Source organism: Leucoraja erinacea, chromosome 30 (assembly GCF_028641065.1).
Source record: "Leucoraja erinacea ecotype New England chromosome 30, Leri_hhj_1, whole genome shotgun sequence".
Lineage (NCBI taxonomy): Eukaryota > Metazoa > Chordata > Chondrichthyes > Rajiformes > Rajidae > Leucoraja > Leucoraja erinaceus.
In genome coordinates, this window is record NC_073406.1 from 5590856 (window position 1) to 5607645 (window position 16790).

Sequence of the window (16790 nt, forward strand, 5' to 3'; positions counted from 1 at the left end):
CAGAAAACAAAATATTGTTGCATGGGCTATCAGCTGCTGAAACACAATTTCTCAAATATATGATGAGTAAACCTGTAGGGTAATTTCATCTAACAGTAACAATATGAAACCTGAACAAAACTCAGCACTAAAGTGCTTCAAGACCATTTTATGGGGGAGTATTGTATTTATTTTTGAAGGTAGACACAAAATGCTGGAGTAACTCAGCGGGACAGGCAGCATCTCTGCAGCGAAGGAACGGGTGACGTTTCGGGTCGACACCCTTCTTCAGACTTTCTTTTTGTTCCTTTAGTTAAAAACAACTTAAGATGTGTATTAAAACATTAGCCTAAACCAGATACTAGATCTTTGAGGGCATAGCCTGGCACCAAACAAGTTAAATCCTAGCATTTAGCTGACATTGGAGAAGAGAACCTTGAATTAGATATCTCAGGACCAGTGGATTCCTTGAAGCAGATTCAGGTGTCTAATATAAATTGCTGCCCCTTGACAACTGAATTTGCCACATGCATGCAGATGAAAGGTGATGAACTGTAGCCTATCCCAACTGTAGCCTATCCATAGCATATGCCAAGGTGTTTGATCACCTTCTGTAGTACTTTTAGCCATGAAGAAAAAGCCAGCAATTCGAAGTAAAGCATAGTATTTTAATAATCAGTAGAAGTGATGTCAAAGAGTATTATTACCAATGCTTCTTTTCAGAGATCTTCATATTCCACAGAATTTTTCACCCAAAATATCTCCCACGAATTCCACAAGCTCACTTACCCTTGGCAACTATGCATCTCCTAATGTTGGGGACTTCCCACAGTGCCCATCCCACAAAAGGCCAGAGGCAACTCAAACTAAGGATATGTCCAACTACCACCAAGCTTATGCAGTCAGGTGATTATTTCACCGTTTACAAATGTCTTACAAAATTAGTCGTTTAGCAATGGTTACATTTAATAAGTGGGTTACATCAGCAAGCTGACATAATTTAAACATTTACTTTTCTCTTGGCTGTTTAAGAAATGTTGGCAGTGACATTTAAATGCAAATGGTGTTGGCAAATTCCTTAATTTCCCCAAATTGAGCTGAATTATAGCTCATGTTGATTAAGACTCAGTTTGGCAGCCATGTCCTTTAGTTTAATCAGTGCTGGCGCTCCCAAGCATTCTTGGTGGTGAACACTTTCGCACTCCGTCCAGAGTACATTCTGTATCTTTGATACTTCCAAACATTGTGTAATACAGGTATGGAGAGACGTCTCATTAGCTGTTGGCAATAATCAGGGGAAGGTTTCTTTTTTTGTGCTCAACCAGATGCCAGGAGACTTCTCAGGAGCTAGTCAATATTGAGGACTGGCAGGGCTATTTTCTCCCACCCGAATACTACTATGCTATTACTCCTACTCGGTCTGTCCTGCCAGCAGGACAGGATATACTCGGGGATTGAGGAAGCATTTTGGCACATTTTAAGTAAGTTATGGCTTTAGGAGTATGCCTACATCAGCTATAACTTGTTACAACAGCTGTCCAAATTTAGACACCAGACAGCCGTTCGAGTTGGACTTTGCAAGGTTGATGTTGAGAAATTTTGTCATAATCTGAATTTAGTGCCAGATCTATATCCAAGTTTTTTTTCCCTTTTATTGTTAGAGCTTTGTAGCCAATGCATTTTATTGAAGTGGTTACTGTTGGAAGTTAAAGAAATACAGCAGTGATTTACATGTCGCAAACTCCCACAATAGTACCCAAATAAATACATGATTTTATATCCCTCGCTAGTGATTCGAACACACCTCCAACTGCACCCTCAGACAAACATTAAAAAATACTATGGCACTATCTATTCCTCACATTTCCAGGCTGCTCAGATTATTTCAACAGATCCTGCACATGGGATTGATGGAATCTATAGAGGGACATTTGGCATCTTTACTGCCACACTCATGCTAGGACCCTGTAACATCACTGATTCCTAGTTATATAAATATACTGCAGCTCAGCAGCCAACAATAGGGCTTTCCACAATGTAGAATCGAAAACAAGACGGTTTAAGCCAGTTTCTAAACTAAACTTAAACATGGGTTCAGGGTTATTTTAATACCTAGATTATATCAAGACATGTTCATTGCACAGTCCAGGAAAAGCATCTGTCTTCCAGCAAATATTAAGAAAAACATGAAAACAAGAAGAGATCAGAATTATTCAAGAGAATAGCTGGTGGCAGGTCTAAATTGTAAGCTATCAATTCAGTGGGTTAGACTTAAACAACTTTACCCCATAAACCTCTGATCTCATCACTGAACATTGCAATATGGGCTTGTAGTGAGACAACAAAAATTGGTTTAGTCATGGGCCCAGGCGATGTTGGTCACTGAACCCTATTACCTGTGACACCCCACTCCACTGTGGAAATGTAATTTATCCAATCCACACTACTTACTCTTAGAATGAGATTTTTGGTTAGGATCTCAACTACTACAATACAACAAGTGTTACACGTGTGCAAAGTGGTAAGGGGATGTAAACAAGCGACAACAATTGCCTGCTCTGATTAGACTAGCAGATACTGAATGATTCCAGTCTAGATGTTTGGCAAAAGCAGTCAAGCTTCAGGTGCAATTTCCTAACTCTTGCAGAGTACTTACCATTACATCCAAATGAAAAATGGTCATTTGGCATTTGCTGAACAATGGAGATATGGAGACATAATAAATAAATGATCTTCCATTATTAACAGCTTTGCCAGAACCAAGTACTTATTCAATCCTGTTCTTCCGCTGAAACCTATAGAAATACTGCTCGTTCTGTGCAAAGCAACACAAATCACAACACACCATCAAATACTATTAGAAATCCATTCTGCTCAGTTCAGGGACATCTTGATTTGCACACGGCAGGCTGAGATGTGGTGTTCCTCTCATGTTGAGTTCATGGGCACATCAACATTTAATGCCTATTTGAGATTGCAAGTTATCCTGGACATTGAGACAACTTAACTCCACTGGTATGTCTCAAGCTGAACCATGCGTCTGTTCTGATGCCTTTAACTTAAAGAGGTCATCAATAACCTGCCAGAGACAGTTCTCAAGTGGAAAGTCATTATCCACAAGATTGACCAGGTAATACTGATCATGAATATCTTGAATTATCTTTTGAGAGTGAGAGCCAGTAGGATACAATTTTCCCCATTGTTCAATCCACAGGGCAAAGGCTTCATCCTAAAAACAAAATGGCAATGTTACCAATTCTATCATCTGCTTCCTTCTCCTCCACCTCAAACAAACTTTTCCCTTCTCTCGAGTCAAAAGTATTTCTCCTTTTTAGCTAGCTACAGAAACACATGGATCACATATTAATTAATAATTGTTGATTATCCAAATGGAAGGAGGTTATGTCATATTTCTGTTTTGTTAACCACTCAAAATAACAAGCAAAGCACAGTCAGGAATCCCAGAGCATTGTATTGAGAACTGTTACACATGTACAGATAATGGGCTGAGGCCAATTGCAGCTAAAGGACATGAAATGTATATATTGTCACTTCTTTACAAAGCAACCAGTTGTTTTATTAAATTCTCCACAAAGTTCAATTTTCATTACCTTCCAGTACATGAAGCTGATAGGATCGACCACTGTGGGCTGAATTATCTCACGTCCTGGAAAGACACCCCATGTAACCGCAATCGGTTGCAGATTGAAAGCATTATTTATATTCTCGCCCTACAAAAGGTCACAAATGGTACAAGGTAAGATGACAAATCTGACAAAAAACACAGCTGTAGTCATAATTAGCTATGTCAGGTTGGATAGAATACTACATCTGAATATGTCTGGAAATCTGCATAATGTTACCCCATGAATTGGACTGTAATCATTTTGTTTCTTTGGTGTTCATGTGCTGGTGATGATAACTCCTTACCTTCACATTCACAATCTGGTAGTTCACACGCATTTCATATTTCTTCAGAACTTTGAGCAGAGTAGATATATTTTCAGAGGAGGTAAAAAACTCAAGATATGCCTAAAATAGGAATAGCAAGATTAAAGCAAAGGTAAAAAAAAAGGCAACAATGGTCTATCATGGTCTAATTTCTAAATCGAGGACCTGAAATCTCAAATGGATCTCTTTATTTTTAGTGTCATTGGAATCTTACCTTCTGAAATACATAGCCTCCCTCAGGCCCCCAGCCCACCATGGGGTCAGTTGAAGGTTTAGCATTAATGTTGGGCTGGGAGTTTATGGTGAGAATTCCCATTTGGTTCACCTTCTCCAGTTCATTTTTCATCAAGGATGTTTCTGGTGCCAGAGCATCATTGTTCCAGGGCATGCATGTCACCTGAAGTACAAACCAGAAATACAGAGTTTTATTTATATTTAAGAACTGGACTGGCTTGACCCTTTAAACCATTGAGTCTCTAAGATGGAAGATTGCCAGGCTTACTTTAATTGAACAAGTTAACTAGCTACATGTGAAATCTCAGCTGCCATGTTACTGGGAGAGAATAGATATTGAGGGAGAAGGGAAGAATAAAAGGGAAAGAACTGAACCCGAGTACATCTCTCATGAATGATTGTTACTGCACTCTTTTTAAAATATGATCAGTGAAAATTGCCTCTGGGTTCCAGAATTCAAGATTTTGTGTGTTTGCATTTGCTACATAAAGTCATGTTCTAGTCAAATTTAGTGAACTGCTAGCAGAATAAACCTTATCCCAATCAACGACAAAATAATACATATACCCAGCTTTCCTCAAGATGTTTATTGGATATAATAAAGACATGATTATTAAATTATACATTTAGTTTAAAAATAGTGTTTCCAGAAACTCCTACGGGATTTATAATTTAACTCTTGTCTTCGGAATTGGTCAAAAATTGTTATTTTCATAAATCTTGGGTTGTTTTTATTTGGACCTTATCGTTATATTACCTTTATCCCATTGCTGTTGGGCTGCCCAGTGACATATGCTGTGAAGACATCGAAGATGCTATTTTTGTCTACCAGTTCTTCCCCCCACATCTTCAGCAGGTCCTCCTTGGGACATTTATTCGTCAGATAGAAAAGATAGTAATCATTCAACTCGCCAAATGCAGGAGATGATGAGTTCCCCCTGAAATATAATAAAAAGCATACCACTATGACACTGAGTAACATAGTTAAAGCAAAGCCACCAATTGAGTTGATTTCATCAGTAAATATCTTCCGTACAGTTGTTTCCTCAGGAAATTAAGTGCTCCACATTGGAGGCAGGGCTGTTCAATAACATAACATCTGTGAGAAAATTCCACAATGAAATCCATACTCATCCTCTTAAAAATTAAAATGAGAGACTCAACAGCCCGAGCTGCAGAGAACTTATGTAAAAACTGATGTAATGTATCTCCCTCAACTACTTCTTCTGGCAGCTCACTCCATATACCCATCACCTGTACGGAAAAGCTGCCCCTCAAATTCATATTAATTCTTTCTCCTCTCGCCTTAAATCCATGCCCACTCGTTCTTGATTCCCCTACCCTGGATTCTGTTCATTCACCCTATCTATTCCCACCCCTAATCCCCCTGCGCTCCAAGGAATAAGGTCCGAGCCTGCCCAACCTCTCTCCACAGCTCAGGCTGTTCTCTTTGACACAGTGAGAATGTTCCACATGCACCATTGACAAAATCCAAGATTGGTATAATGCCAAATAATTACATATGTAAATTTCCTTGCATGATAAGCTATTGCACTTTAGCGCAGTCGTTCAGTCAAAAGAGTGCAGTAATGATTTATAATTATACCATCTTCCATTTGGAAATTCATCCCAGTCCTGGGTTCTGTAGATATAACTCTTCTGCCTTGAAGCCCAAAATATCGGTCGGACATCCTCAATCTTTCGCTTTGGATTGGCACTGATGGTCCATGGCAACACTCGCCTACGAAAGCAAAAAGTTACCAATTAAAACGTTTGCACACAATTTATGCCATGAGCCTTTTAAAGAATGGTCCAAAGCTGGGAAATATCCAAATAGTTCCCAAGCACAATTACAGCACCAGCATAGAAAAGCAATAATCTCTTTACAGAGAAAATAAATATGGTATCCTTTATCAATAATGCAAGTTAATAAACTGGGGCAGCACGTACATGCAGAATTTAAGTAATATTTAGCAAATTGTGTAGTTGGGCCATTAAACTTAAGTGCGGCGAGTTGTAGCAATCATGTTCGTGATTAAATTGTTTGTTCAAGCCCACCTAGGGTCCTCAGTCCACAGTCCGAGTCGTTTCAAAATCTCAACAGTAGCCACCTCTCGGTTCAGGGTGTAGAAGTGGAGCCCTGGCACCAACCCCGACTTCAGTAGAACCCTGCACATGTCAGTGGCCAAGTCAATACCATAGTTTCTAACAGCATCATCATTATCCTTGATTGGGTCAATGACATCTTTGATTTCCTGTGGAACCTGCAGCTTGGAGAGTTTCGCCAGTTGTCGCAGTGAGTGATGACTCTGTTACACAAGGTATGAGAAGAATGAGATTAATAGCAGTAGTTGTACCAGCACAAGAAGCATTGTACTGCACTACAGCAAATTTGGTGATATTCCTGCTCTGGGATCTCAAGTTATATCACCAAAGGCACAGCCGGAAAGGCTTGTTCTAGGACCACTATACCTGAATGGGAAATATCCCTGGCAGAATGGGGCAAGTAATTCCTATTGCACGGCAGTCCGTATAAAACTTTAGGAAGGTCTCAGGTTTGAAGAATAGTTGGGTGATGATAAAGTCTGAGCCAGCATCTGTCTTTACTTTCAGATGTCTGAGATTCTCCTTGTAACTGCCGCAATCAGGGTGCCCAGTTGGGTAACCTACAATGAAACAACATTTAAATCAGCATCTTGCCTCAAGTCAGACATCAAGACGGAGATACAAAAAAAAACCCAACTTGATTTGCAGAGCTTGGCTTACCAGCCACACAGATGTCGAAATAGTCATTAAACTCGCAGCGAATGTGTTTGACCAAGTCACTAGCATAATTAAATCCTTCTTCTTCAGTCTTCCACTCATCACCCAGGGGATCTAAAGAATGTAAAACAGCATGTGTTACTGACTCATACATCCCATTAACTCTGAACTTTGGGTTTTCATTCCTATCTTTCATTGTTAATGTGGAAAAATGCAGAATAGACTATAATATTTAAATTGTTTAACACAGGGCCAACTCTGCAGCAAACAGTGTTTAACTGTGATGGTATTGTTCACAGGAAGGTGACAAATATTTCACATTAATGGGGTCTATAGTTGCCTTTCCTCTCCCCAATGTAATTTGCCTAACAGGTCCAATAGAAAAATAACTATACCTCACAGATTGAAGAATATGAAAGGATAACATATGGATAATGCCATAGAAAGCAGATTTACTCACAAGCCTGAGTTTCTTTTGACAATCACCTTTGCTATATCCATGGACATTAGAATTAACATAGGCAATAGAAAGGCTGGATTCATGCTCTCACACCGAGGTGGGGTGGGTGACATGATGAGGGGGAAATGAGTTACAGAAAAAGTGAAAAGCAGAACATTGTTCAATTTCTTACCACCACGGAGTGCAAATATGTTCTTCAGTCCAAGGCTATGAGCCTTCTTCAGGTGCTGTGTGATCTGATCCTTAGTTTGGTTACAGCAGGTTAAGTGCAACAGTGTCTCGAGGCCACAATAATTTACTGCTGTACTGGCAATGGTCATAGAAGATGTCTCTTTGTCGCCACCTGGGTCCCCAGCAGGGCGCCAGGTGACATCAATGAAGAGCGGCCCACCAACAGCCATGTGGTCAAACCTAACCAAGCAAAAGTCATAGTCAACAAGTTACAACACATAATCTATTGCAAAATCCCAAGTATGGATCATTTGATGATGCAGGAGAATCGTTCATCTGTACAATAAACTGACCTGCATCAGGGGTTGGTAAACATTGGATGGTTACCCTCAATAGTTATCAAGTAATTACAAAAATAATTCCAGTCCCAAAGTAAAAATGTGTTCAATTGTGATGTTTCTGCCAACATGTTTCTGACTATCTCTCCAATTTATGCCCCTCAATTATATAAACTTCTATAAGGTTGTCCCTGCTTCCCATGTTCAAGTGAGAATAAACAATCTCTCCCAACTTAAAGCCCTACATTCCAAGCATCAACCTAATGAATCTCTTCTGCATTAAATACGTTCTTCATGACCCTATCCACCTGTAGTGTCTTTTTCTTGGAGCTGAACTTGTCCCCCAACAGTTCTGAGTTCTCTACCATTTAACTGTACATGTCCAATGCACAATGAACCTGCACCTTTGGACCATTTAGGGATGGACAACGAAACTGGGGTTGTTAGTGATACCCACACTCCATAAATAAATCAAATAGTCAGACTCATCACCAAGCTAAGTCTTCTCTTGAGCTTTAACATACCAGGTCATGATCAGCCTCACCTGGGGATCAGATTAACAGCAGCATCGGCCGTTTGTGGAGGAAAAAACTCCAGGGAGAACCAGGTATCTCTTGATTCAATACGGCGGCGCATTTTATCCTTGAGTCGATCGGTGTCAGCCAGAGGAGTTGAACTGCATGAACTTCCCCTCGAACCATCTCTGGAACCCTCATCAGATTTGGACACACGCCCCATGCCTTTATGTCCTTCGATCGGCATCACTAGTTATCTGCAAACAAACAAAAAATCCAGCTCCTTAATTAATTGGAACTGCTACTCTCATGCAATAAGTAGCAGAAGAAAATGGTGCATCAGCACACAACTTGTTTGGTAATTGGCAATGGGTCATCCAAGGACTCAGTGAATCTGTACCTGGCATATTCCCTACTTCTGATCCACATAGTGGTCCAAGCCAAGAATCAGCAAGACAATTTTAACTCTCCCCTAATCTTTAACTAGTTATTGTTGATCAACTGGAAATTAAGGCTATCTACAATATACTTTAAAGTACACTGCCGACTTTGAAGAGCTGTAGTCAAAGGTGTTGTAGTCCCAACAGAATATCTTCTCATTGGCAGGTGCTAAAAGGTATCACTGGTGGATGAACTATGATAGCAAAATACATGTCACCATTTTACTCGCTCACATCACACATATTTTTCCACCAGATAAATGTGACTCTCAGATGCCCCAGAATCCTCAAAACTGATCAATTGGTGACAGATCTTACATATGATAAGCAACTGAATTATGTTGCTATTTATATGATGAATCTTGAATTTTCAAACCGGATGTGATGCAACTGCAACTTTTTTGAACATAAGCTAATTAATTTCTTAAGTAAATTCAGCCTTTTGATGGAATCAAGGCTGATACGTGACTTCCTCATATCTGTCTCTCATTAAAACTTCAACGGGAGACTGGAATGGGGATGGGTGGGGGGTAGTAAAGGGGTAAGACCTGCTAGTTGCGAGGGATTGGGGTTGTGGTTGCAATAATGGCAATCACTGCCAGCCATTTAGATTCCCATTCCTATGCCACCATCTATAGGGGGGTTGCACGTAAAGTCATCGGGTCAAAGGGCGTGACGCACGGAGCAGCTCAATCCTTCTGGAGGACACGGCAGCCTCCGGCATACACTTAACACACGAAAAGCGTACTTTCTTACCTGTTAAATACCGCCGAAATGGTCAATTTATGCACTGGAAATAATTGTGGAGGATGACTGAGCGCTCTTAACCAAATGCTCTAGTACCTTTGCTCTGAACCCGAGCGCCAAGGTATAAGCGGCCGAAGGAGCAGATCCCTAGGGACAGCCCACACTCTCCCCCAGGGGTCAGCACTGTCCGGCCACGCACGCCCTCCGCCCCGTCTCTCCCTGTGCGGCTGCACTGTCACGGGCTGTGGGTCGGCAGCGCCAACACACTGGGCCTGGGGTAGCAGGGTCTCGGCTCCGGGCAGCGGACACACGGGACAAAAACCCGGCAACGTTCCCGTCAGCTGCAGCAGAGTTGGAGACAGGACCCCCGACTATCCCCCACCCCCCTTCAGCTGCAGCAGAATTGGGGACAGTCTGGTTCCTCCCCTCACCCAGAGTCACTGACCGTGCTGCACGGGCACCCCGACCTCCTCTTCCCCCCCAATGGGGATAGACGGGCCCGGGGTCCGTGAGTGTGGAACCAGACAGCGTGGAGTCCGGATGCTGGGACAGAAGACGTCTGTCTATACTGGCAGCCATAGTAAGTGCTTACCTTACGTTCACCGCGTGTACTCCAGAAGGCGTTGCGTGGCAACAGTACGGGTCACGGGTCGTGACCTCGACTGCCGTGCAACCTTCCTATATCTTTTCAAATAACATCCATACAACAAAAGAAAACAATCTCAGGATAGAAATTAACACCTCAAACTTCATCATTTTTCCTCAACACCACTGACTTTATCCCACAGCACACTAAACATCCAGCCCCTGGTTCTCACTGTCCACCCTCCAATTATACTCAGCCAGTTCACTTTGACACTTCATCCTCGCTCTATCCAGTAGCCCCAATCCTCATTATCCATGTAAGTCTCCTCCCTTCTCTTCTCTGATGATCTTCCTGAAGTCATCCTTTGGAATCTTCAAGTTTCGTTTTTACAATTTAAAAATTGGCACGGTCAAAATCAGCACACGAAGTGAGTAAAATCCATTGCAGCCTCCCCATCTGTCCCTATCCTCTCTCGCTCCCTTTTCCTTTGGGCTTTATTTTCACTCTGCTTTCCCAATTAGAACCAAATTGGAGTTCTGTGAAAGTAAAATGTGGTTCTCTTCACAACACAACTAACCACAGACTCTCCCACTGCAGATTCAGAGGCAGTTGGAAACCCAACTCTCATGACTGAATGCAACTGACATGCTGTCGAATGAATGGCAAGCTGAACTCAAGGCACCCAATCTCAAAGACTGAAGAACTTCTATACTTCGATGCATACACAGATGTTCACAATTTTGATCACCAGCTGAGAGCACCAAAAGCTGGACCGAATCATATCACAATATCTGAAAACCACCTACACAATAAAAGAGATTTTAACAACACAAAACAATTAATTGAACAAACACAAACGTGTGTTAATATTTTTTAAAAAAACACATTTTAAACACCTTTGTCAATTTAGCCCATAACCAATCTTTCTTTACTCCAGCAACATAATATAGTGTGCAGCTTTGACCTCTATACTTGCATTCACTGGATTCAAGTGTTTAGGGGGTTATCCTAGGGATACTGAGTAGATAGTTTCTACTCTCTGGAGTTATGAATCAGCCTTATTGAAGCGTTTAACAGAGTGAATGGTGTTCTATTTGCAGACCAATGGCACAGTGTCAGACATTTGGGGGGGGGGTCTCAAACATTCAGGACTGCTGATGAGACATTCCTTCAGTCATTATAGTTGTAATTTATTGATTTGTTTATAATGTAACTTATAGTTAAGGATTCAAAGCTCTTCAAGGGTAGAAATGACAAAATCAACAGATTTTTGAATATCCATGGATATGGGATAAATCAGAGAGCAAAGTGGACTTGGGACCCAATTCACCATCTTCCTAATTGGGGAACAGGCTTGACAGTGTAGATTCTAGGGATCTCAATCTGAAACTGAATCAAACAGTGTAGATTCTGGGAATCTGAAACTGAAATACGAAATGTTGTTTCAACACCCAGCTGGTCAGGAAACAGCTGTAGAAAAACGGAGTTAATAAAAACAGAGCAGCACTGAGGAAATATACGTTTCGGGTTGGGACGCGTCTTTAGATTCAGCCCTCCACAGATGCAGCCTGACCCTTTTGAGTTACTCAAGCACTTTGTATTTTCCTCAAGATTCCAGTATCTGCAGGCTTCTGTGTATTTAACTTTAAAAAATATATTTGGGCTACCTCGTGAATTTCTAACCTTTGTGTTTATTTCGTCCTTCACACCTTCCACGGCCTTTCTCCCCTTCGTCTTCATGGCTATTTCATAAACCCAAAACCCCACGTTCATTCTCAGTAGGATTGCCCTGTCGCTTTCTAAATAAACCAAGTCTTCTTTTGCACGAATTGCGTTCTTGATTCCACGAAACTTATTATTTCCATATGCTTCCTGCCAAAACCACTTCAGTCTTCTCTGTTGTTCAGTTCACTCGTCTGTTCGTTTCACAAGTATCCAAGTCGGTATCGTCGTCGTTGTCGTCTGTTTTTCAGTAGCGATGCAATTACTCTACCGTCAGAGTTAGGGGATCTGGGGCATGGTGTAGGTGGTTTACTTCGCTTAACCGGTTTCGCAGCAGACCTAGAAACATTAGTTGGGTCAGTATTTTAGAAACTTTATCCCAACCTACCTGTGGGATCGTTAAAACGTTTTCGAGTCGCTTCGATATTATGACATCCACGAGCGTCTTCCCATCGAGGAAGAACAGAATCGCCACTTGACTTTCAAACCAATTCAAAAGGATCGTATATTTTCGAATAAAGCACGAAGTGCTGGAGAAACGCAGCGGGTTATGCACTATCCGTGGAGGGGAATGACGGACCCTTCTTCAGACTGAGTTGTCACCCGATCCGAAGCGTCGTCTATTCATGTTCTCCACAGATGTTGCCTAACCCGCTGAATTACTCATGTTAAATGATAGCTACACAATGCCAAACTTCACATCAAAGGTCATCGTCACATCCTTGGGGGCAAACTCATTCGGAGTTCTGAGATAAGTTTAGAGATAAAACGTGGTAATAAATAAGCCCTTCGACCCATCGATCACCCTAGTTCTATGTTATCACACTTTCGTATCCACTCCCTTCAAACTAGGGGACAATTTGCAGAGGGAAATTAACCTCCAACTTCGCACACCTTTGAGATGTGGGAGGAAATCGGAGCACCCGAGGGAAACCCACCCGGTCACGCCTAGATTACTGCAACTCCCTTTACACTGGCATCAGCCAATCTTCCCTGTCCCGCCTGCAACTGGTCCAAAAAGCCTCAGCGAGACTCCTGACGGGCACCCGAAAAAGGGACCACAGCACCCCGACCCTGGCCTCTCTCCACTGGCTCCCTGTGCGGTTCCGTATAAACTTCAAGATTCTCCTCCATGTCTACAAAGCACTCAATGGGCTTGCCCCCACCTACATAAAAAGTCTTCTCACCCACCACTCCACCTCCAGGCCCCTCAGATCGGCCGACTTGTGGTTGCTGAATATCCCACGGTCTAGGCATAAGCTCAGGGGCGACCGTGCCTTTGCGGTTGCAGCTCCTAGACTGTGGAACTGCATCCCCTTTCCCATCAGAACTGCCCCCTCCATCGACTTTTTTAAGTCAAGACTAAAGACTTATCTATACTCCCAAGCCTTTCCTGACGTCCTCTGAGTGAGGGCTACATGTATATATGTATGTAGCTTGTTTTGTTGTGCTATTCTTATAACAAATGTAAAGCATTTTTGCCAACGAGAGTTGTTTTTTAAATGCGCTATATTATGTGACTTGACTTGACGGGGAGAACGTGCAAACTTCACACAGAGGCGGAACCCGAGGTCAGGATCGAACCCGGGTCTCCACCGCTGCAGCTCTACCCGCTACGCCACCCATTCTGAGAATGAATAGAACAACCCGGCGCTCGTGTTGACTCCACGGCCCCTCGCGGCTAATAGTTACCATAATGCCCTCAGACCCTCCCGTCCGCTGGTCACCCGGACCCACTCGCTGACCGAATGGCCGCAGGCAACGCCGCGCGTCTCGAGCTCCCTCAGCCCGTCCCCAGCGCGCGCGCGCGCGGACCAGGCCAACGGACAACCGGGCACGCGCCGCCCGGGCCCTCCTACGCGCGCCGCGATAGGCCGGTTCCCAGCACGTGACGGCAGTTTGGGTGGCCCGAGCGGTCACGTGCGCGGTGGGCGGGGTCACGTGGGCGGCGATGGCGAGCGGTCGGGGTGCGCCGTGGGGCTGCTGTTGCTGCCGCTGCTGTTGCGGGGAGAGAGAGGGCCGCAGTCCGGAGGAACTGGTGAGTGGCAGCCGGCTGTCACTGCTGTGCCGCGGGCAACCGGGATGGGATATATATATGGGTGTGTGGGCTCACACAAAGCAATCCCCGCACTGGAGATAAGCAGAAACTCCCGGGATGACACCTGCTCCGCCCCGGGCTCTGTAACTCCCTCCCGTCTCGTCTTCCCCTCATCCCCACCGGGTGTCCCCCTCCTCGCACATCCGTCTACCGTGGGCTGTATCATTGCAAAGTCCTACAATGAATAAGTGGGCCCTTTCGGTGTCACAGGTTGTGGCTAGTACATTATTGTAGGCGTTCGAAGGCTGCAAATTGATGGAGAATGACTGGGCAAAAGAGGGGGCAGATGGCGTACAGTGTATGGAAGTGTGAAATTGTTCACAATGGTAGTGGGAACAGAAAAGGGGAACGTCTATTGAAAGGCCAGTGGATGCTGCTGTTGAAAGGGATTTGAGGACTTTGTATGCAACTCACAAAGTTTGTATTACAGGCAAGGGATAATCAGATTGTATCCTTTACGTATTGTAAAGGTTTTGCCATATAAAGGTTGAAGAACTCTTTTTGCTATATTAGATTTCTGTGGACTGAGGTGCGTTGTTCTCGTGATTCACTGAGCTATAAAGCACAAAAACGGACACAGTATGAAAATGGGACCCAACCCTAATTGTCGCGTACCCATAAAGATAGACACAAAATGCTAGAGTATTCAGTGGGACAGGCAGCATCTCTAGAGAGAAGGAATGAGTGACGTTTTGGGTCAAGATCCTTCTTCAGACTGAGAGTCAGGGGAGAGGAAGTCTAGGGATACGGAACGGTAAGGTTTGAAAATGACAGATGAAAGCAGATGATGAGAAGGAAATGTAGAATAGTTCATTGTTAGCTGAGGGGAAGGTGACAACGAGGTATACAATCAGTAATATTTAATCAGGACTGTAGAACTAGTCAGTAGAACTAGGGTGGGGGAGGGACTGAGAGAGAGGGAAAGCAAGGGTTACTTGAAGTTAGAGAAATCAATATTCACGCTGGGTTGTAAGCTGCCTATCAATGTTCACCAGAGATGCTGCTTGACCACTGAGTTACTCCAACACTTTGTGTTTGATTCAAGAATCCAGCATCTGTAGTTACTTGTGTCCACAGAAACAGACCCTTTGGCCCAACTCATCCATGTTGACCAAGTATTGTCACAAATCTGGTCTCACTTGGCAGTGTCATGCCTATATCCCTTCAAGCCTTCGGGGCTCCATATCTGAGGAAGGATACGCTGGCATTGGAGAGGGTCCAGAGGAGGCTTACAAGAGTGATCCTAGAATTGATTGGGTTAACATACGATGAGCATTTAACGACACTGGGCCTGTACTCGTTGGAGTTTAGAAGGATGAGGGAGGGCCTCATTGAAACTTACTGAATATTGAAAGGTCGGGATAGAATGGATGTGGAAGAGATGTTTCCACTAGTGGGAGCGTCTAGGACCAGAGTCCATAGCCTCAGGATAAAAGGATGTACCTTTAGAAAGTAGATGAGGAGGAATTAATTTTTTCAGAATGGTGAATCTGTGGAATTCATTGCCACTGGAGGGCGTGGAGGCCAAGTCAATGGATATTTTAAGGCAGAGATTGATAGATTCTTGATTAGTATGGGTGCAAGGGGTTATGGGGAGAAGGCAGGATAATGGGGTTGAGAGGGAAGATAGATTAGCCATGATTGAATGGTCGATAAGACTTGATGTTTGGAATTCTTTTGTGGAGGGCTCTGGTTGTTCATACGATGGAAGTGTTTAAACCAGGTCAATAGATTTTTGGATATTGGAAGAATATGAAGATCAGTCTGTAATGTCAGAATCATAAAATTTACAGGATAGCAAGAAGGGTTTTGGCCTTTTTTGTCTACATCAATTAATAATCAGTTGTGTAGGCAAATCGCACTTTACATCTTTCAGTATTTAGTCTCAGGTTATGGTTCAAAGACTTTTCATTCCAAATTTCATGCCTTTCAAAGATTTTGTTCCAGATCCAGATCACCTTAGGTAAATGAAATGAATCCTTTACCAATGCCTTAAATATACTCGCTTAAATGGAGTTAATGTTGAAGCTCTGCTGCAACAAGAAATACCTTTAGAAGTAGTTCATACTTGAAGGGTTGTATGCACCCCGCTTCGTCCTTAGTCCTTGCTTCGCTTTGCCCAATGATTTCACTGTAACGACGATGAAACTCTGAGGATGTGTAATATGATATTCAACATTATCTCTCAGGCCTGAATCGTTCCATTATTTTTGGACTTGCTGGTGGGATGGATTTAATGCAGGAAAATTATAAATCATTACAACAGTTTCCCAAAGTTGAGGTAATGAGCAGTATTGTCGGGTTTTAGTCCCCAGTGCATGGATGACGGTGGACAGCAACCAATAGGGTTGAGGATTTAGTTAGTGATTGTTGTCCTTTGCCCCTCCCTAAGTGCACAATCTCGTGAGATTCTTGACCAGTTGAGGTTTGGCTACTGTGAAGCTGTAATCATTCTGAGTTTAGTTTATTGTCAATAAAAATTGAATAAATAATGATAAAAGTTAACATTACATGGTACAGGAAGATGGAACCATTTAGTCCTCAAGTTTATTTGTTTAGATCATGGCAAGTCCCCACCTTAACTCAATTTTTCAGTTCTATGTTATCCTTGGTACCCTTCCCAAAAGCTTCCACCATGCAAATTTAATTCAAGTGCAGCATTGAGTGATGTCTTGTATGTGCCTAGTGTAATAGATCGTTGTGTTGGCTATTAGTTTTCTATGAAACCTTGTTTCTCTGCAACTGTTTGTGTCGAGGTTGACAAGGGTTTTGTCAACTTTTGGACT

The 16790-nt window shown here is 42.9% G+C and overlaps 2 protein-coding genes across 4 annotated transcripts in view; one reads left to right on the forward strand and one right to left on the reverse strand.

Moving 5' to 3' along the window:
- Nucleotides 1-151: 151 nt before the first annotated feature.
- mthfr (methylenetetrahydrofolate reductase (NAD(P)H)) lies at nucleotides 152-13756 on the reverse strand. 3 transcript variants are annotated; one of them, XM_055659245.1, is made up of 13 exons: nucleotides 13599-13756; nucleotides 11868-12245; nucleotides 8441-8668; nucleotides 7560-7798; nucleotides 6931-7041; nucleotides 6637-6830; nucleotides 6223-6473; nucleotides 5771-5905; nucleotides 4922-5102; nucleotides 4145-4327; nucleotides 3910-4011; nucleotides 3591-3710; nucleotides 152-3208 (listed from the first exon to the last, which is right to left on the reverse strand). In XM_055659245.1, exons 3-13 carry the CDS (start codon nucleotides 8656-8658, stop codon nucleotides 3002-3004), a joined length of 1941 nt encoding a protein of 646 aa, XP_055515220.1. In that variant the 5' UTR covers nucleotides 8659-8668; nucleotides 11868-12245; nucleotides 13599-13756; the 3' UTR covers nucleotides 152-3001. The 3 variants fall into 3 exon arrangements, with proteins under 3 accessions (XP_055515220.1, XP_055515221.1, XP_055515222.1); XM_055659246.1 differs by lacking the exon at nucleotides 11868-12245 and having other exon boundaries at nucleotides 13599-13752; XM_055659247.1 differs by lacking the exons at nucleotides 11868-12245; nucleotides 13599-13756 and adding an exon at nucleotides 12295-13563.
- Nucleotides 13757-13814: 58 nt separating this feature from the next.
- The window catches only part of clcn6 (chloride channel 6), a 37004-nt gene continuing 34028 nt past the window's right edge, over nucleotides 13815-16790 (forward strand). The window contains exon 1 of the mRNA XM_055659003.1: nucleotides 13815-13944. Within this exon, the coding sequence (XP_055514978.1) occupies nucleotides 13858-13944 (87 nt within the window). The 5' untranslated portion in view covers nucleotides 13815-13857. The remainder of the gene's footprint in view (nucleotides 13945-16790) is intronic.

What these genes read in the sequence shown, in the direction of transcription:
- mthfr (XM_055659245.1), bottom strand. Translation starts at nt 8,658, where the DNA reads ATGCCGATCGAAGGACATAAAGGCATGGGGCGTGTGTCCAAATCTGAT. An exon ending in TTTCGACATCTGTGTGGCTG is followed by an intron (nt 6,831 to 6,930) that starts GTAAGCCAAGCT and finishes GTTTCATTGTAG; the next exon opens with GTTACCCAACTGGGCACCCT. An exon ending in GAATTTCCAAATGGAAGATG is followed by an intron (nt 5,103 to 5,770) that starts GTATAATTATAA and finishes ATTATATTTCAG; the next exon opens with GGGGAACTCATCATCTCCTG.